Source organism: Balearica regulorum, chromosome 8 (genome assembly GCF_011004875.1).
Source record: "Balearica regulorum gibbericeps isolate bBalReg1 chromosome 8, bBalReg1.pri, whole genome shotgun sequence".
NCBI classification, from domain to species: domain Eukaryota; kingdom Metazoa; phylum Chordata; class Aves; order Gruiformes; family Gruidae; genus Balearica; species Balearica regulorum.
Window position 1 is genome coordinate 17,842,942 of NC_046191.1, and position 20,967 is coordinate 17,863,908.

Here is a 20,967-nt window from a genome sequence, read left to right on the forward strand (position 1 = left end):
AGCAGTGTTAAAGCAGGACTCTTACCTTGCCTGTAGGGTTGTGCGGGGTATTCAGAATAATCGCTTTTGTTTTGGAATTAAATTTATTCGCAAGTTCATCAGGATCTAAGACCCAATCAGCACTAGATGCAGAGTTTCCATTATTTTTCTAAAAAAAACAATAAATTTATGCATTACTTGAATACAACATGTTACAGCCTAAGCAGAGATGCCCAACTTACCACTCTCAGACACTTTCATAACCATATCTGACAACCTATCCAATCTGTCTTGCTTTCCTGGGAGAAGACACTTCTAGGAACAGGCAGGGAAGCTAAGAGCAAGGTAAATTATTATGACAGTGGCTGTCCTCTCCTCGCCACTGTCTGTCTTAAAGCCTCCCTATGAACTGGTTTCCAGAATCTGGTTACACACACGCTGATTATAACAGTGTGTAATGCAGGAAGTCCAGCCACATGACTGGAGAGTTTATGGCCTTCCCAGACACTGGAACAAGTATGTCCATGCTTGGCTGGAAAGATTGATCACCACTGCAGAGATTCAAGGTCTTTTCTTCCTCCTTGTCCATAAGAAAATGGCCAAACGCTTAAAAATCTGCATCACTGAGGCTCTGGAGTTGCTGTGGTATTACTCAGGGACAACAGAAGTTTGGGCTAGTTGTTGCAGAAAACAAAGAGCATGGCCACACTAACTTTCTGACACCTGCGCATTACTGGGAGAGAGCGAGACCAAAAACAAGAGTGTGAAACAGAAAATACTTGAAAGAACCATGTCATTCAAAACATCCCTAGAAGGAGGGCACTCAGAGAAACAGTCTCACCTACTCACATTGCAGTCCTGGAGGTTTTGTCACTCTGTATTGTTCTAATTTCACAGTGTTTGTGCAACAGCCCTGCCTAACGAGCCCCTCAGCCCTTCCCATGCAAGGCTGCCAGTCACCCAAGGTAATGGTAACAGGATCAACACTTTGCATTCAGAACAATCCTTGCAAGCTGCCAGCATAATGCCAGCAGCACCAATTTGAAAATTAACCCATACCAAAATTATTCATTTTTAACAATAAAGGCAACAGTAATTCTAGTATGTATAGCAATGTGTCTACTGCATGATCACTCTTTATTTAGTAAGCAGATTTTGGAAAAGAAATTATATTCTGACATTGTAGGAGTTGCTGAAGGGATCAGAAACCAAATTTTTTAATTTTCTGCAGATACTGGAATTGCAGATATGTGATCCTCCTTCCCTTATTTGCACCAAAAACATTTTGTGATGACATTCAAAAAAGGAATTTTGATCAGCTTTCAGAATGCACCAATTAAAGTAAATGAAAAACATTATCTCACCTTTTCCAACACTAATACAATATTCTATCTGCTCTGGATTGTTATTGTCTCAGACTTACACTATAGTGATCTATCTCATTTTTATATAATTGGCTATTATGAAAAACTATACAGAAAGTATCGTCTAGAAGGTTTTCAAACTGCATTGAGTATGGATGAGAAACTTTATATGATAAATAATTTTTAAAAAGCAACTCACATATCTCAGTGGGATAAAAACAGGCTTTGCACCCGCCATCTTTACCATTGGTTCATAGCAGTCATAAAATGGCTCTATTATTATTACCTGAAATTACAATCATTAGTATCAGAAAGAGAGAATTTACCGTGCATGATACCATTGTATTTTCAGATTTACTTTTGTGGTATAACATGATAACTTTTCTGGCACTCCATCCTGATCTAACATTGCAGAACGTTCCCCCTTTTAGAACATCATATAACAATACCCTCAGTCTAAGTATGATAAGCACTACTCATTTTTGACAACACACACAGGCTGTTCTTCTATAGTTACAACTATTAAAATATAATATTAGGAATGTTTGGGTCCTACACACAGATTTGAAGGTACAAGGCAAAGATGGGAGATAGCAACAGCAAATTGCTGTACCACAGCATAGCTGCCCTAATTCTGTCCATGAAATTCCAGGATTCCCAAGCATCTAGGAATCTCAGAAGAATGGCTTAAGTCCTCAGATTTTATCAGAGGAAAATTTCCAGGTAAAAAATGAGGATCAATTCAAGAAAAATTGTATAGAGGCTAGATAATAGGAAAGCAAGCAAACAAAACCAACAAAAAAACAAAGGCTAATAGCAGACAACCGTAATACAAAAAAGAGAAGTGAATATCAGAACAACAGAAAAGGAAGAAAAGATACAGATGAGAATACATTACACAAGTGAAACCAACAACACACTGAAAACAAAATGCATGACAACACAAAAATTTCTTGTCCACTACAGATACAAACAAGTATTCCCGCAAAATGACTTCTAATATCATTGCCAAAAGGCAGACATCAGTAACAAAGGGATGAATCATCACAGCTAGTACAGTAAATTATCAATCCTTTAAAGGACTTTTCTGCTTTTCTGCTACCATACAATGGTCCAAACCAGAACTTGATACACAAAGGTTATTCAAACACCAACCATATTTTGCATCACCCTTAGTCTTCTGTTGCAGACAAAAGCCCACAAGTTTTCTCAAATAAGAAATCAGTATTTATTGTGTCACCTAACTGTAATACTGATAATGAAACTGTTACAGGTACCGTAAGTATGAAAGAAAGGGGTTTGTAATTTGGTGAATGACAGCAAGACATCCAAAGGATAGTCTCCTGATCATAGCTTCTGAAACTGTAAGTCAGATGTGCAACTGTAACAAATCAAACTAATGGAGATCGGAAAGAAGCCCCAACATTAACTTATATTTTAAAGCGGACAAATAAAAAATAGGCAAATTCTCATTTCAGTGAGTATGCATTAATATTTCAAATAAAAACTTACTTCATCTCCTTCTTCAATTAATGCCTGTATTGTACTAAAGAGAGATCCATAAGCTCCCACGGTCACCAGGATATCTGTGAGAGGATCAATCTTTCTTCCACAAACTCTCTCGTACACTTGAGACAAGGCTTTCACCAGCGGTGGATGTCCCTGTTTAAAGCAAACAAATGCAACTGATTGGTGTGTTCCTGACAATGTACGAAGCCTGCGTTTGGGTTTTTTTCCATGTATATCAAAATAATACATTTTGAAATAAAAAATATGAGATAAGCCCTAAGTGTTAATGGCTGTTAACAAGTAGCATGGTTTAAAGTTTTTGCATATTAGGGAAGAAAAGTTATTTCAATTTATTCATATCTACTAGGAAATTATTTTTGTGTATCTGATTTTTTAATGTCTATCTTATTATCACATCTCAGGATAGCTCCAGGTAGCCTATAGAAGCGCTAAGACAAAAGACAGGAGGAGAGAAGGGAATACTCTGACACCAATTCATCCTAACCCCCTTTCCCACCTGCTCGTATTTCCATCTGAAGCTCCTTCTGTTTCTTTCCTTATCTTTCAACTAAAAACTATTTGGTGCAAGGAAAATCATTTTATTCTGTTTATATACTGCTGATAAACAGCACTTGTGATCAGAATGATGATTCAGATAATCCTTTCCCAAATCTTAGAGCACCATTCACGATTTGTGTCCCCTACAGGGACATGGCAGTTAACATACTCTTCTCAAAACATGGAAAGAACAAGAAAACAAGCATGCAACAAAGATCATATACAATACGGAAATAAGAAGGCACAATTCTGTTTACTCAGGAAGACTACAAGTTTCCTGCTGTGAAAATCTTTTTTCTTTTTGGCTACTTGGTAGAAATAGAAAACAGCTCATGAGAAAATGCAGCTATGTAACAAAAACCCTTCTCTAAAATACTGAGCACTGTACCTCTACACACAAGGCATAAAATCGTGAACACTTCTGTAAACAAGAAAATTACCACAAATTAAGGCTTACAAGTCATTGTTGATTCAAATGACAACAATTTCTTGCCACAAATGTGTCAGCTACACAGGAATGCTGCAGCACCCAAGTCACGTTAGGTTACTCTACAAGCCACAGCCCTACAGTCAATGAGAGGTCCAAGTGCCACAGAGAGCTGAGACAATGTCTCAATTATCAGATGGATGTGCATCCTTCATACTCATCCTGCCCGTATTTGCTACCACAAATATCTGTGCTCAAAAAATTTACAAGCGTAGAAGTTCGTAGAGGAAGTGCAAAGGCTGAAAATTGGAATATTGGTAAAAATTCCTCTTTAATTACTATATACAGTATAATATATCTGCAAACATTCATAGTTATCACGGGAATTATCAAATTATTTGGAAATAAAGAACAAAGTGAAAGAAGTAAATACTGAATAATTGCATGCAATGGAAAAAATATATTTATGCTTTATTTGCAAAGTATTTTAGAAAATCAGCCTGTGAACATTTGCCAGAAGGTAGGCTGTAGCCCATTCTCTCTGTAGTCTTTCCCCCTGTGCCAAGGCTCCTCCCCAACCTTGTCTGCCTGGTAAGCAATGATGTTTGAGGTGCCTTATTGTGGCTGATGAACACACTAACGCTGAGCCCAGAAGTTCACTAAATCCCACCCATCTTTTGCGTGTGTCTGCCACTAAAAAATTGCTTTATACTTTCAAGTTATACATATATATATTCTACTTGCAGACACTGCACACAACTAAAGGTGATTGAACAAAGTGACCCAAAGAAGGATGGTAATGAGGCTACATTCACTGGGTTTTGTTTTGTTGTTTTCATTTTTCTGTCCTTGTCAGGCCCCTAAGTGTCCTAATGGCCCCGACCAGCCACACGTGGGGCCACTACCCAGAGCTGTGCCCCTGGTGCAGGAGCTCCATTTAAGTGCTATGCAGTAGGGTTGCTGGTCTGCAATTCAGTTACAGCCACGCCTGTACCTGGCCACAGGCCCTGTTGATCCCAGCCTCTACCTGTAGACTGATTCTGTGGCTTGACCTTAGACCTGCCTTGTCACCCTGGACCTGCCCAGTGATCACTGGGTTATGTCTAACCATGGTTAACATTGCCAGGCCTGACTTGTGGATTGACTTCCTGGCTTGACCTCAAGCCCACCTCACCACCACAAGCTTACCTGGTGATCTGGGCTGACTTCAGCCACTGTCTCTGGGCCTGCCTTGCTCAGGTGCTATGAGAATAGGCCCTGGCTGGTGAGGCCTCCGCCCTGCTCGCTGTGACGGCTTCTGCTTTAGGGAGCTGCTGGCCACTGCTACTCCCCGTCAGTTCTAATGCATGCAGATTCTCAGGGAACAGGCGAAAAGTTACACTGGAATATATACACAATGCCACAACTACCAAAGCAACTGCTGGCCTACCAGGCTGTACACTGTTTTTCTATCACTGTTGCATAACATGGTCATCTAGAAAAACACTTGACTCCTTAGGGTCATGTACCAATCCTGGCACATGATTCTTAGTTGGGCAATATGGTTTATCTTTACCACAAAATATAAGAAAGAGAAACCAAACAAGGAAGTGGTCTTACTAGAACAGTAATAGTCCACTTGAATATCCTGCCTTGGACAATAATAAATGCCACACACTCACACCCAGCTCAAGACATAAACTCTACAAGCCAACTTACAGAATGGGTAGTAACTATCTTCCAGGGGCAGAAACTCTACTGTTTTCATCACTTCTTAATCTCCACTAAAATCTACTAAATGTTACAGGTAAATCTTTTCTTGATCCTAGAGGCGTTGTCTCAACTGGTATCATTCTACCATTATCCTATCTGATTCGCTTTTATACTGACCAAAATCAGAAAATTATACATGTAAATGTATAATTTACATTCTTTAAACTGTGAATTGACTCTTCAAAGATAATCCATCCCTCATGTGCTCTAACATTTTGCTCTTGCTGAAAGATTCTGCCTTGCAGAAGCCTATACAGAGGACATTCGTTAGTAACAGATAAGGCTACTAGATCAACTTAATTTGAGACACAACAGTATGACCTACAGATAAAACTAATTTAAAGCAAAGTCAGGGGTTTCTTCCCTGTGGCATGTTCTCCACTAAAGTTGGGTCCTCAAGTTCCACAGTACTTACAAAGCCTCGTGTGTACTGGTTCAGTCTGTCAACTGCCGCTGCCTTTGCCAGCTCTTCTTTAACATAGCTGGGAGGGGAGATATCAGGAAGACCTTGACCAAGATTAACAATTGAGGGATCTGCTGCCACCTTTGTAAATTCAACCCTAAAGGGAAAAAACATCTTAAAGTTAACATACCATGTAAAATAATCTTTTCCTTCATTAGCATTAAAAGGCAAAAAAAGTTTTTCATTTTGCCAAATTCACAGCAGTGGAAACAGGTTTAAGCAGGGGGCTCACATGGACAGGTGGGGGCTGGGACAATGGTAACCAACCACAGGAGTCGGAGGGAACTCAAATAAAGGTTGACTTTCTGCACCCACAGAGTAACTTTTCTGCCAGCAGAACTGTGCTCAGATGTGCACACACACAAACACACAGTAACTCTGGATATGGGCAGAAATGGACACTACCCTCTTTGCAAAATGAAGTAGACCTAATTAGAATGGCATAATTAATAATTTAAAGGGTAGGTTCTGTCATGTGAAGGTGTCATTTAAACTATCCTGTCACCTCAAAGTACCTTTTTTTTTTTTATTTTAGGTAACAGACTGTTTCAGGCTGTTCATTAACAGTTCCTAGTAGCCTGCCAGATTCAAATGTTATGATTCTTGAACGATTTTTTTTCCCTCCCTTCAGAGCTTTGCATTTTACCCTTTCCTCACTACTCAAATGTTATCAAGATTTTTAAAAAAAAGACCACCAAACAAACTAAAAACACCCCACATAGCATCACAGTTCAATCAAAAATTAATACAAATTTCTAAAAATTAGTTTGAGGTTGGATGACCAAGACACCTTGTGTGTATATATATACACACACATATATGCATACAAGTAATGTAAGTCCAAGATAGTGTTTTCACCAACTAACAAAATCCCACATTTACCAGTGATGGCAACATTGCTTTGAGACCAATTTAATACCTAGAAAAAAGTATGTTAAAAAGCTAAATTATAAAGACAAGCATAATGGCTTTAAAAATAATTTGGCTTATTTGGTAAACACAAATCAAGTGTAATTGAAATACATTACTCAATAAAATTAACATTTAAATTTGAAAGTCAGCTATACTATCATGCCTAAGAGTTATACTTGTCTTTTGTGATTTACTAGATTAAGAGAAGCCCAAGCCTAATATTTAAAACTAAAGAATAAGAATTAGTTCACACCTTTTTACAGAATTCCGTTCGTTGCTTCTAAGCAGATGCCAAATACATTTCAGCAGAGACAGCAAGTGCTATGTACCTTCTTATTAGCAATAATTATCAATTTGGAAAGAAAATATATCAGCCAAAGCTATTTTCTGAAATTTACAGATATTTTCCTTTTACTTACCATACATTGCTATCAAGGCCTTCAATTCGTCTTGTGTTTTTGTGTCTGAAGGCCATTGTCTGCAAGATCAAAATACACAGACAGAAGGGTTTTGTTAAGAAAGACAAAGTTCTATATTGTTGGATTCTGCATGACAAACCCTCTTTCATGCTTTCTCAAATATACCATTGCCAGCTGAATTCAGCAGTTACACAAAATTATAGACATGTTCTTTCATTAAAGCTTCTATAATAGCTTGAATTCAGACTAACAAGGAAATACACAAAAATGTTCTAAATTCTCATTCGTCATTATCTAAAGCCACTGAACTTTCAGCAAGGATGGAGCAGGGGCATAATTTAGCTCAATAGCTTTAAAAGATGACCTAAAAAGAAAAAAAATAGGGTACATACATTCTTTTTCTTTTCTATGATACATTAACAACTTGAAAACTGTGTTATTTCTAGCCCAATTGCTGCTCAATCCAGTTTGGAAAGCAGGCATTTTCTACGTAATTTTATTTGTTAAATTGATGGGTGAGAGGAAAATAGCAAAGACATTTCCTATTTTCATTCAGACTTTTAAAACTTGAAGTATTTACTTACAACACCGCAAAACCACATTAAAACACATTTTTGCTGTATATTCAGACCTTCAGTTCAGGTATTGGAAAACTGCATTAGAATAGACTTTCAATGAGTACTCTCTGTAAAGGCAGAGAAAAACTTATTGATAGTTGTGGTATTTTTAAGCTAAAACGAGAAAAGAAAGTTAGGAACAAAACCAGATTTACTTCTATGTGCAAAAAACAAAATTGCAAGTCCATTTCTATCTTTGTAAACCAGCTTGATACTGGAAAAAGATTACATAGCAATTACATAGTCCCTCAGTACTCCAGACACTCCTGTTTCTTTGAGTAGACTAGCAATTTTAGTGACTTTTACCACTGCTAGCTATTGTTATTGTCTGAAAGATTCAAAAACCATACTTTAGCTACCATACTCTGAGAAGAAAATGTCTGCATTACCATTACACTCCAAGTTTCAACTTTGAATCAATGGGAATGGCTCACAGTAGAAATATTATGCAGGCACATGTTTGTACTCAACCTCTTTACAGTAATGAAGCTACCATATACATGATGACTTGAAGAATGGGAAGCTTTAAAATTAAACAGATACTTCTCTGCTCATATGTCTTCTCTACAGATCTGATTCTGACCTCATCTATGAGACACGAACACCAGAGGAATCAAGCACAGGACACCTTTTATTTGTCCTCAGGAAGAAAACCATTAAGATAACTAGACAGGTGAAGTTGTACTTCTTGACACAGAACATACACCGTAGTTAAGAAGGAGTTCTGCCTAGGTAATGTGTACTGCATCTATTTAAAAACACACATATGGTTTAAAATATGAATTCACTTTTACAGTGTACGTCTTGGTAAACATGATTAATATTTGGCTGTACTGTATAAAGACAAATAACACAGGTACTACTTAGACTGAGCCACACACACACATCTTTTTTCACATGCTAGACTACTTCTCGTACTACAAGGAATAAGAAGTCTCACCTTGCATCTTTCCAGTCAATAATGAGAATTTTGTATACTGCCATGGGTACATTTGTTCAATTGACCAGCTCTTCTTGAAATTGTTTCAGTTTGCTAAAAGCTAAAGGTTTATCAACTGCAGGACTTGTATAATGAACTACAATGTAAATCCTAACTACATTAAAAAACCTTCCCTAGCTAAAGATGTATTGACAAGTAAAATAAGCCTTCACCTTACAGATTTTATACTATTTTAAGTTTAAATATTTAATGATTTAAGTATTCCTATTTATTTTTTTCTTGTGCCTTGAAACTAATTTTAAAATAGAATAGCTGGACCTGCATTAGTTTTCAGGTTTTCACAGATTCAGCTTACAGTGGGGCTCAGGTCCACCTTATTACTTTGAGAAAGCCAACCAATTAACTGACATTTTAAAATGATACCTTAAGTAGCATTCTTTCTTCCAGAAGAGCATGGGAATTCTTAAGAGTCTTTTTTGGTTTAGCCTAGTTATGTCATCCCTTGATAATCTTCAAGCCATTTGTAGGTGCAGGGCTAGGATTTCCATGAGTTTAAGATTGGTATTAAGCAGGAGAGGTATGTCCTGACCTCCTGCTTTCCGTAATACTTTCTATCAGGAAAAGCACCTGAAAGTCAGGTGCTGCTCATAGTTATCTTTCTTACTAATACAAATAAACTTGTGATTAAATTGAACAGCAATATATTTAATAACAATAGCAGCAAATAGTTTTACATGGTGCATCATTAAATTGTGGAATTAAATGTCAAAAGCTACAACTGAAGCCAAGATCTTAAGAAAATTTAAAAAAAAAAAGAGAAGAAAAAAACAGGATTAGATTTCAGCAGGTTTAGTGAGAATATCCAGCTTCATTAAATAGACTATCAATTCTTACAGCATATGAAAAACTGACTCAGGCAAAAGCTGACCTTCAAAGTGGATTGCATGCTAAAAGAAACTTCTCATATGGGTAAAATATGCTGCAACTGTCCAGTATAATGGTTTGAACATCTGTTTTGAAGGATCTGTGCCTTGGTTGACCCACAGTGCTGACTAGATGAACTCCTGTTCTGACCTGGGAACACAATTCACATTCCAGTGTTCTATAAGCAATGCAGAGTGTGACCTCCAACCACCTACCCTGTTGCAAAGCTCTGTTTTTCTCAACAAAACTGGAAGACTTAAAATGAAGTTACACAATCTTATAAGCAGTTAAGCTGGGAAATTGAGAAGATTCTGTATAAAATCAAGTTTGAGGTATTTATGTACTCCTTGTTATTGCAGCATCAAGAAGCACCACTACTCTCATTTCATTAAAGGAAATCTGAGCTACAAAGAAATTAACTGACTTACCAAAAGTCTGTGATAAAGCTGGGATTGAACCTGTCTCCTGTATCTCAAGCTCTAGTGCCCTAACAACTAGGTAATCCTTCTGGCCTGATATGTGCTAGATGTGACTTTAAAGACTGAAAAGGACACACAAAGCAATAATTGACAAATTTATTTTGCTAATGTGGTTAAATATTTGACTGATTCAAATACCTTACTTTGTTCTTTATATTACATGTTGGGATCAATGTAACAAGAAAAAAGACAGCTAATGCGTATATATTGGCAACATTGCAAAATTAGTATGTCTCTAAAATAGCGCACAAAATAGTTTTATAAAGCTGAAAGAAAACTTACTGCAGAGGCTGAAAGTTCTCTGGATCTGGAAAGCAAATCTCTTTGTAGTTGGTATGTTCTAATGCCAAGGCAACAGAAGCTTCGTGAAGTAAAAAGCATGCCCGCATAATAAATAAGTGACCTGAAAAAAACGTACAGATTCCAGGAATGAGTTTCTACACATCACTAAGCAATTTTAAAAGATAAGATCCCCTTTTCTTCCCTTCAGTGATTTTGTTTCATTGAAATAATTTCTAGTAAATTATTACCTTATCACATTTGTAAGCATAGAGGATGAAACTTTTTAACTGACAGGGCTGCAAAATGTTTCTGTATGTCACCTAGAAGGAAGGTTTTCTCTATTTGACAGCACTGATCTTCTTTTCCTTGAATGACAATTAAGACTAAATACAATTCAACGTTCAAAGTCTGTTAGAATTGTTGTGAAAACGTGTTTGTGTAATAAAAACTGCTATTTAGAAAAGAAAAAGAGCCAAATTTTTTAAAATTCACACAGCTTTAAAACTGGTCTTCGTTTTCAAGTGTTTCAAATCAGGTATTCTGAAACAGATAATTAAGATCACTAGTCACATTGGAGAGGCAGGCCTATGCAGTTTATATAACTATACCAAGTTTTGCCACAGTGACTTGGCAAACATCAAATATCTACCATGGCAGACAACAGACACCTAGAAAGAACGTTCTGTGTGGAGTAACAGATCATTCATTGACTAGAGAAAATATGCCCTGTTAATCAGTAACTATAAAAAAGAAGTAAGAGCTGGTACTTCAGGCAACTACTTCCAGAATGTATTTTTAAATATTTATATATGAGATGACATTGTCAAAATGACTGGTATGTGTAAGAGAAAAACATGTAACCCATAGACCTATGTCAGAAACACAGTAGCCAGAGCAGTATAATTATTAACTTTGTTTTTCATAGTTTACTCATTAAAGAATAGATAATCCCTGCTTCCTCCCAGACTTTGCTACTTGAAAAGCAGAAGAAAACAAAAAAGAAAGAAAGAAAAAACTATACTATTCGTATCAGAAACAAAGGAATGCCATTGCCTCTTGAAACAATACCATGCAACCTTGCAGACAGAAGTAGAGAAGGTAATTCAATATCAAAGTAAACCACGATTTTTTCATGAAGAAGAATAGATTTAGTCCAACAAGAAAGTGTTCTTCACACTTTCAACGTAAACTAATAGAAAAGGTCAACTAATACTCCCTTTCAAGAATGCCTCATTGAATGAGTTAAGTTTTTAAAGTACATTGATTTTGCCTTTCTCTTATTCCAGTGCTACAAACTCAATCTCACTTCTGAAATTAGGGTCTTACTTGCACAGTACTGAGTTGTAGCTAACTCAGTTAGACCCTCAATCGTACCCGTGTAATCCCATTGCATTTAGCAATCTGCAAGTATACAATCCATTGACACTTCCTTTACAAGAAGAAACACTGGCAATCTCCTCAACTCTGCTGGTCTGAGAACTACCAAAAATAAACAGCAATTAAATCTTTGACACTACTCAGCATACACTCTGAAAGACATAAAAGAAATACATCTGTTTAAGAAGACTTGTAAATACATTTTAAGTTACTTTTAATAACAGCACTTAGTATATTTGACATAATCTTTGATAATAACTATGTGAAATCAAAAAGATTGTGAAGGCCTCTATTTCTCTCCTTGGGTATGTTTACAAAAACTACTTCTGTAACATACTGATACTATCTTAAAATGTGACTATAACAATAGCACTATTCTCCCAGGGTCAGACCAGAGACAGGGTTACTCTTGAGCGAACACTGCGAACACTTGCAGTAGTTAGCACAGAGGGACAAACACGCGTATCTTTGCCTGTTCCATTTTGTACTGAGGCATGGCAAAATTGAATAAAAAAACTTGCAAACTTTACATGCAAAACTAACTTGCAACTTTTGTAAGGAAAAGTATTAAAAGCTGTAAATATTTCTAGCATTAGTGCCATGCTGCACTGAAAGGCAGTGTGGTATTTGACAAGCCATTATTTGATACCAGGCAATCACACAAAACCACAACACAGCATGAGGAGCAGTAGACCTGTATCACTGTGGCGTGGTCAATCTCTGCAAGTACCTGAAGTAAAAAATTATATCCACCTTTAACACCACAGAAATGTAGAAATCATGAAAACTTTATGAGGAACATACTGGACACAATACTTTGCTGAACAGCCTCAGTAAGGAAAGTCAAGGCACTAGCATGTAACATTCATCCCACTACATTTCAATCTTTGTGACGCTGTTCCAGGGAATGCTGAAAAGCATTTGTTCAGACTCAAGAGCACTCAGAGACAAGACTACTGGCCACTAAATGGGAAAGCCTCCTATAAAATACTTTTATGACATTTTTTTTCTTTCTAAAAATACCTCTTCTCTCTTCTGCAACACTGGATACTTTCATTTAAGCTATTCTAGGAAGTAAAGGCAAAGGCCTCCTTAATATAACCAGATTCTCTCCCATAATGATCGCAAACAAAAGCAAGACCTACCTTTTTTTTTCCCCCAAACACACACATTCCCACTATAATTGTATATGACATGCTAATACATATCACAAGCTCAAGAGAATTATTTGCTGTTACTTTTAGGATCAGTGCATGTTTAATTATTACCTCTGTATGTGTTTTGGCAATGACCAAGTATGTATAAGACATCAATGAGATGTTTTATAATGTCCTAAGTAAGTTTTTCCTCATCAAGATAGAAAGTTTCTTCCAGCTCAGGGAAGTTACACAGTGCTAGGCAGCTACAGAGGTACTGCAAACCCTGTTTTAAGTCTCTTAAAAATTTGTAAGGTTCTTCAAACACAGAAAATGCACTGGTCTTTGTTGGGGAATGAAAAGGTATTAATTTTTTCTTAGTCTTATTAATGTCTCTTTTTCAATCTTGGAGAAAGGCACTGGCTTTTAGGCCAAGAGTCATGTCTGTTAAGCTCAGAAATTAACAGCTGGGAATATTTCTCATCCTGTTCTGATTTTCAGTGTTCTGAAGCATTAATGCTTTAACTCATAGTCAGTCCTCCTGGAATTCGGGCTTGCATACTCATTGACAAAACAGGAAGAACACATTAGGGGAAAAATGGTAACGAATGACTACTCCTGCAGCTTCCTATTTTTTTAGGGGAGTGAGAAGCAAGGAAGGCTACCAGAAAGGTCAACACAGTACATGTGTTTTAGTGAGGCTGGGAGGAATACACATTCTGGTTGCTAATCTGGTTTAAACTCAGATTTGGTGATTTAAACTAGACCAGAAGATATAGTTAGACTTTGTCATGGGAACTTTATGAATGTATCTGTATACTAACAATCATTTAGCTCATGTGGTACTTTATAATCACTCCAGCACAGATACAACCTCTGAGTTGCAGGCTCCTCTGCTCCCTTCACAACAGCTGTCCAGCCTCCTGGTCATACAATACCCTGACCTCAGATGCTGCTGTACCACAGGACATTTTATGAAAAGTTACATGTTTGTAAGGAATTGATTTTTTTTCAGCTTGAAACTAAAGGCCAAATGCTGGTGCCCCTTCATTTTTGAGCTTCAGTTATACCACCTGTCTAAAAACAATGCTTTTGAGCTTGAAAGACTTACAGTAAGACCCCTTAAGCTGTTGCAGTTTTTCCATATAACAAGCAGTCCCATTTTACTGTGCAGTCTCAGCAACAAACATATTACTAGAAACCCTGCAAGCCCATCAGCCACCAGAATAATGTAAATATAATCCCTGTTCTATTTGTCTTGTGTTTAATATTTGTTGGATATGCAAACCTGGAAAACGTTACATCTCAGCCAAACTTTGTAAAGCCTCTGAAAGACTCTTTGAACATATCTATAGCATGAAAGCTTCAGGGAAAGAAAAGATGCCATCTTACCAAGGTCTCTCCAAAACTTCTTTTTCTACCATCTAAAAGTAATAAATGACACATCAAGCCAAGAGAACTGTTGCTAAAGTTGCTGGACTCAGGGAAGCTGGGTATTCTTATTAGGAGCACTGAACTTAAAATTGCTGTATGTGAAGGATTTGCCATAGTAGCCAACATTTTGTCATTTCTTCTTTCATAATCTCCATGGAACAAGGAAAACTGAACATGGAGAAATAAATTTTATAATATGGAATGAGGAGAGGGATTAGGTTGTGGAGGTTTTTCTTACTTTTTTCCTCTCACATAGCAGGTTTGCCTTTGCCACTGTACACTTACACTTTCACTGATGCCCTCCACCCACGCACATTTTCACCCTGAAGCACTCCGCGCTTGCAGCACAAAGTCTGAAAGGCCAGCAAGTGCCAGGCACTGACAAAACCCCCGCCCTCACCGACAGCCCCACGTTCAGCAGAGAGGAGGGAGACGGCGGGCCGCAGGCCGCTCCAGCCCATTACCGCTCCGCATTCCCCGGGCGCGCGGCACTGGCTCCCGGCCGCTCTGAGGGCCAAGAACCGCGGCCACCCCCAGCTCGGGCTGAGTGCCGGCTGGGCCCTACCCGCCCCGAAGCCGCTTCCCCCATAAGCCCTCGGCGGAGACAGGCCCTGAGTACGCGGCCTCCACCCCCTGCCCGCGCCACACAACTCACCGCCCGGGCACCGCCTCCACCGGCCGTCCCGTTCCGCCCGCGAAGGGAGGTGCGGAGCCCCCAGGGCGGAGCTAGGCGCCCGCCTGCCCCGCCGCCGCCGTAGAGGGGAGGGGGTGCGCCCGTCTCCCCGCCGCCCGTGGGCGCTCCCTCGCGGCGCCTCAGGGGAAGGGGCGGGCGATCCCTGAGGGAAATAGGGGCTCCAGGGGTAGAGAGGGCTCTTTCCTCATCGCCGGCCCGGAGCAGGGCACCGACTGGGCAGTGAGCGGCCGAAAAAGGTGTAAAGCTGCGTCGCCCGAGATAGGTGAAGTCCGGCCCCGTATCCGGAGCGGGAGGGAGGGCGGGCGGGCGGGAGCAGGCTGTCCATGGTGGGTTTCCCACAGGCACCTCCTCGCAGGTGCCCCAGAGCCGCCGGGGGAGTGAGGAACGATGGCATCGGTGGCACGGCCTGGAAAATGCGGCGGGAAGGCAGCGCGCCCTGCCACGGCCTGTCGGTCCTCACTCCTGAGGGGGAGGTGATCCGCCAAAGCACGACGTTAGTCGTTGTACCCAGGCAGGCAGCTGAGGTGGCGCTGCCCAAAGGTCTCACAAGTACGCCATGCAGGTGAAAGGCTGCTGCCAGGCGAGCGGTCTGCTCACAAAGTAAGGCACAGCCACTTGGCTAAACATTTTAGAAATGCCTCCTGATTTCCAAGTTCTGGTGGATTTTTTGTCAGAACCTGGATTATGATTTTTCGCATCACTTCATGCTCAAATACTTGATACGTAGCTAGGCGCACGCATATATGTAGCATCTCCCGAGCAACATAAAAATTGGCACTCAGTGTAAATTGTTCTAACTAGTTACCTTCAGTCTTTCTTTCTGGAAGGAATGAAGTGTCAAAATTGTTAACAGTCATCTCATAGCTAAGTTAAGCCCTTACCAGGAAAAGAATGGGGTTTTCCAGATTTCTTAAGGTATTCCACAAAGTCACAGGATTTGCATTTCTAAGGTTCTGCTCACAACCAGGACAAACAGATACTTACTCCATTCATAAATTAAGAAATTCCCTTTAATCAACACCTCATCATCACTAAATTTGATTATTCAGTTAGAGAAATATATTTATATTTGATGTGTCTTTGCAACCTATTTTTGCTGGTTCTGTAAATCTTTACAAAACCAGTTTGCCTTAATATCAACATCACTGTACTGAGCTTTAAGAAAGAGAAAGGTTGTACAACTCCAATTGATTTTGTATGCTAAATAACATTGTGATCTTAACATCCAGTACCTCAGACTACTGAAGAGCTGAAAGGACCTCACAAATCAGTTTTTTACAGAGGCCTGGCATGACATTATGTGTCAAATACATTTCTTGTTCTAAAATGTCCAGTAATACAGATAAATATTTAAAAAAAAAAAACTGTACAAGACAATAAGAAAACACTTTCTGTAGCAAGTCTTCATTGGGTTTTTTTAATGTTGATGCTAGAAAGAGGTCTAGTGTGTTGATAATAATCACAGAGACATGGATTAGCAGGCAGAATGCAGATATTATCAAATGCAATAGATCGATCGATCTACTGCTTGGATATCATTACTGTATGTGTTTTCATCGTGGTTTAATCTGGCAGGCAGCTAAAACAACCACAAAGCGGTTCGCTCACTCCATGCCCCCATCCAGTGGGATGGGGGAGAGAATTGAAAAGAGAAAAAAAAAAAAGGTAAAACTTGTAGGTTGAGATAAAGACAGTTTCATAGGACAGAAAAGGAAAAGAATAGTAATAATGATAAAAGAATATACAAAACAAGTGATGCACAGCACAATTGCTCACCACCCAAAGCTGATACTCAGCTAGTTCTTGAGCCGAACTGCCTCCCGGCTCACCCCCCAGTTATATTCAGAACATGATGTCATATGGTATGGAATATCCCTTTAGCCAGTTTGGTCAGCTGCCTTGGCCATGTCCCCTCCCAGCTTCTTGTGTGCCCCCACCTTCTTGTTGGCGGGGCAGTATAACAAGCCTAAAAGTCCTTGACTGCTTGGCAACAACTAAAACATCAGTGTGTTGTCAACATTATTCTCATCCTAAATCCAAAACACAGCACTATACCAGCTACTAGAAAGAGAATAACTATCTCAGCCAAAAGCAGGACAGTTCTGTTATATATGTAATTATTATATTCATATAAAATGAAAGAGTGAAAGCTGATTGAAGAGAACCAGTGTCATAGAATGAACTAGAACACCTCTGCTTGGATATAGAAATACTCTGATAAAACCAGAACAAAATGGCAAAATTAAGATATGAGTCGCACCTATTATTTTTCATCCTAAATAAGACCCACAAAGAACTTAACACTTTGTTCCTTTTTTCTGTCATACTTCTTGAGAATTCTTGTCGTCTCAAATGCTGTGCTCCTGCTCGCAGAGATGACCTCTCCAAGCATCCACCGGAGGGCAGCAGATCCCAAACCTTGCCATGTCACGCGGTGGTTGAGAAAGGTAAAAAAAAAGAAACTTCAGCCTTCCGTTGGCCGTTCGTCATATTGATACCCATATTTTTCACAGAATATCGTGTACAAAGCAGACATGGGGAAATCTATCCGGGCTTCTGCACGACACCACTACTCTAGGTCCATGATGCAGATAGCTTAAGGAATGTGGTTAAGATACTGCTGATTCATCCTTAGCTGATGAAACAAGCACTGAGTGATTACGCTGTTAAGTGATGCTCAGTTTTTACCAGATCATCTGAGATAGTGAAGCATAAAGGCGGTTTTAAAGTCTTGTCTGCCCCAACTGGCTCTGACATTTCATCTCTTGTTAGACACCTGATTATGTGGCTGCTGTTGGTAAAACAATCTTATGAGCACAAGAGTTGATAGGATCCACTGCAGCTTAACTAACACTGCAAAGGCAATATTGTCTGCTCTTTTAGTTACAATTCTATAGCATCTGGTGCAACATTTTTGGTCTAAATTTCACCTGACGTCATAGGAAAAACATATAAGAGCTCCAACTTAGGCAACAATCAAAGTCTGCTGTAGTGATGGACCATTATGAAAATTCTAGTTGCTACCTATGCTCAGTAGCATTTATTTTTTTTTGAGTTCCTCCCCCAAAATTGACAATTTAATTTCTTTAACTTAATGGCATTTTGTGCTTTAATCAGGAAAGGCTCACTTTGTGTATCAGTCAGAAGGTCTTCAAGGAGGCCTGTCTCAACAGTATTAGAGAAACCAATTGAACAGTTCAGCCTTGCCACACTTTCAGAAGAGTGAAGGGCCAAAACTTCTCTTTCAAAGACTGCTAACTTAAAAGGATTTTCCAAGTTCTGGCACAGCAGGGAAAACAGGAACACTGACATCTGAGCCTAATGATTAAATACGTTAAGTGAAGTCTTTTGAATTCAGCATTCAACAGTTTTCATAAAATTAAATCAGTCCTGAATCCCAGGACTCAGCTAAAGTAATAAACTTAGGTATGGTGAGGTATTTGCTTTTTCAAATTTATCTTTCATACTTACAAGTAATATTTATTTCCATATTTTAAATAAGTAATTTTCCCAGCACCTGCATTAAACTTTTCTGTCTTTTTTTAGCACCCCAAGTATCTCATACTGATTTTCAGTTTTGAAGCATCTCAATCATTTTGTAAGTGCACCGTAATGTGTCCTGAATTTTTGATAAAAGTCTTGCATGGCTGGTCTAACTGTTTAACACATTCTCATTCATTAGAAGAATTAGAGCATTTTTAGGCTAATTTCTTTTCATGTAACCCAGCTTCATTTTATTTGTGAAGTAGGAATGGTAGTCAGGAATCTCTATACTTCAAAACAGATTAGTGAGAGGCAGTTCAATTGAAGAGCAGAAAATTATTTGGCAGAACTTGGGTGCACAAATCACACTATTAACAATCTGTAGAAAATCAGCTGACTTCAGCTTTGTTTTGTCCGTTGGAGTTTTCTACCCTAGTTGCAGTAGATAAGACTCTAATGAACCTGTATCTTGGTTGAATCAAAGCAGAGATGAAAACTATAAAATTTAGATCAGCTTTCCCTTGGGATATAGCCAGTACTTTCCAAAGTGGTATTATGCAAGTCATAAAAATAAAACCCTTACACGTGACAGTTCAAAAAAGGCACATATGTGTTGTAATTTCCTCTTTATATGAATTTAGGGCCCAGAGGATTTTTTTGTCAAGAGGAAAAAATATTAAATGATGGGACATATATGTCTTTGACACAGTCTTGTTTACTAAGAAGAAATGGACAAAAGACTGTTTTTCTGATCACAAAAGCACCTGGACAGCAGATGAGAGAATCTCTTTGCTCACCATTCCTCCTCTTTGTTATCTTTTTCTATTCTTTTTCTTCCTGAGAACTGCACAACTATGCTGTGCTAACAGTCCTGCTTTTCAAAGAAAAGCACAGGAAGACATGCTGATGTCTGCAGCAGTTCAATGTCCAGTCCTGTACTCATGCCTGTGCAATAGATTAGGCGGAACACCCGTTAACCTCTCAGCCGTTGATAATTTGGAGTCTCTCAGGTGGGAGGTATGATCCTTACTCCCAGCTCATTGCCATGCTGCCACTTCACAGTCTGCCATGTAGTGTCTGTAAGCTCTGTTCAAGAAAAATAGTATGAATCACGTCTTTTGCAAATGTCTATTAAAGAGATGTTCTGAGAAGTTAATCTTAATGCCATCTTAAATACAGTATATGATAATACAGAGGCAGAAATACAGCCCAAATATCTGTCAGGCCTAACTTTATTCCTCAAGGCTGAGTCCAGCCAGCATTTGGATCGGGGAAGAGGATGTGGCTATCTGACTGCTCCCACGCTGCGTGACTGACACTGAATTGCGTCAGAGAAGTCTAGAAAGCTGGAAATACTTCAGTGAGAATTTCCTATATTACTCACTGTATGCAGTATTAAAAAAATGCATAAGACTTTTCAGTCATTTGGGGTGAGCTGTATGACTCGTGTCTAACGACATTTTTTTATGATTAAACATCCCAAATATATGCCAAGGAACTCCTCATATGAGGCTGTGCTGTACGCATTTATTATGTACTTTGATTTTCATTCAAAAAGGATGACTTTTTCTTTTCTTTGCCTGGTAGGCTGCCCTGTAATGATTTACTTATCAGATAGTAGCTGCTGTGTATACTTGGCACAATTTTTAAAAAAGTATCATAGCCAATTAGTGTGATCCTGTAGTTCAGATTATGCTGGCTTTATTGCCTCTGAAGATCTAATCTTAGCAGGTGCTGAGAGCACTCCAGTTTTAAGTGACCTCATACATTTTGTATATTTCAAAGAAACTTGAATGCAACTGCAGAGTGAAGCAGGTAGTGGCTATCTCTAGCATTTCTTAGCAGTATCCATAAACAAATTATTATTTATTTATTTAGATATTATTCATACTGCTAAGGCTGATTTAAAATTATGTCTCTGTATCTTTGACTTCTTTATAAAATTATGTATTTTTATGTTGTTACGGTTTGTGGACAAAATTGGCTTTTTTTTCCCTTGTGGAATCTAGCCATTAATAATGAAAATAGAATCGACAATGGAAGTATTTTCTAACAGATTCCAGAGGTACCTTCCTTGTATTTACATTTGGGTAGAGATACTTTGGTGTAACAGACCTTTTTGTCTTATTTTTCCCACATTTTCTAGAAAACAGAAGGCAAATGTCTGCTTGAGATGTAGCAGTGACATGTTTTATTATGAATTCCTCAAGCTATCAGA

General features: G+C 38.7%; 1 protein-coding gene across 5 annotated transcripts in view; it reads right to left on the reverse strand.

Annotated features, from left to right (window-relative positions):
- KYAT3 (kynurenine aminotransferase 3) overlaps positions 1-17,806 on the reverse strand; it is a 29,648-nt gene extending 11,842 nt beyond the window's left edge. Inside the window, exons 1-8 of one of the 5 annotated variants that reach the window (XM_075759861.1) lie at positions 15,228-15,356; positions 12,697-12,732; positions 10,626-10,746; positions 7,384-7,442; positions 6,005-6,149; positions 2,856-3,005; positions 1,543-1,629; positions 26-148 (exon numbers count right to left, since the gene is read on the reverse strand). In XM_075759861.1, coding sequence (XP_075615976.1) covers positions 26-148; positions 1,543-1,629; positions 2,856-3,005; positions 6,005-6,149; positions 7,384-7,442; positions 10,626-10,724 — 663 coding nt within the window. In that variant the 5' untranslated portion in view covers positions 10,725-10,746; positions 12,697-12,732; positions 15,228-15,356. Of the gene's footprint in view, positions 1-25; positions 149-1,542; positions 1,630-2,855; positions 3,006-6,004; positions 6,150-7,383; positions 7,443-10,292; positions 10,375-10,625; positions 10,747-12,696; positions 14,932-15,227; positions 15,386-17,526 lie in introns of those variants that run through there. The other 4 variants (XM_075759858.1, XM_075759860.1, XM_075759859.1 and 1 more) reach the window with 4 other exon arrangements.
- Between the last annotated feature and the right edge of the window lie 3,161 nt (positions 17,807-20,967).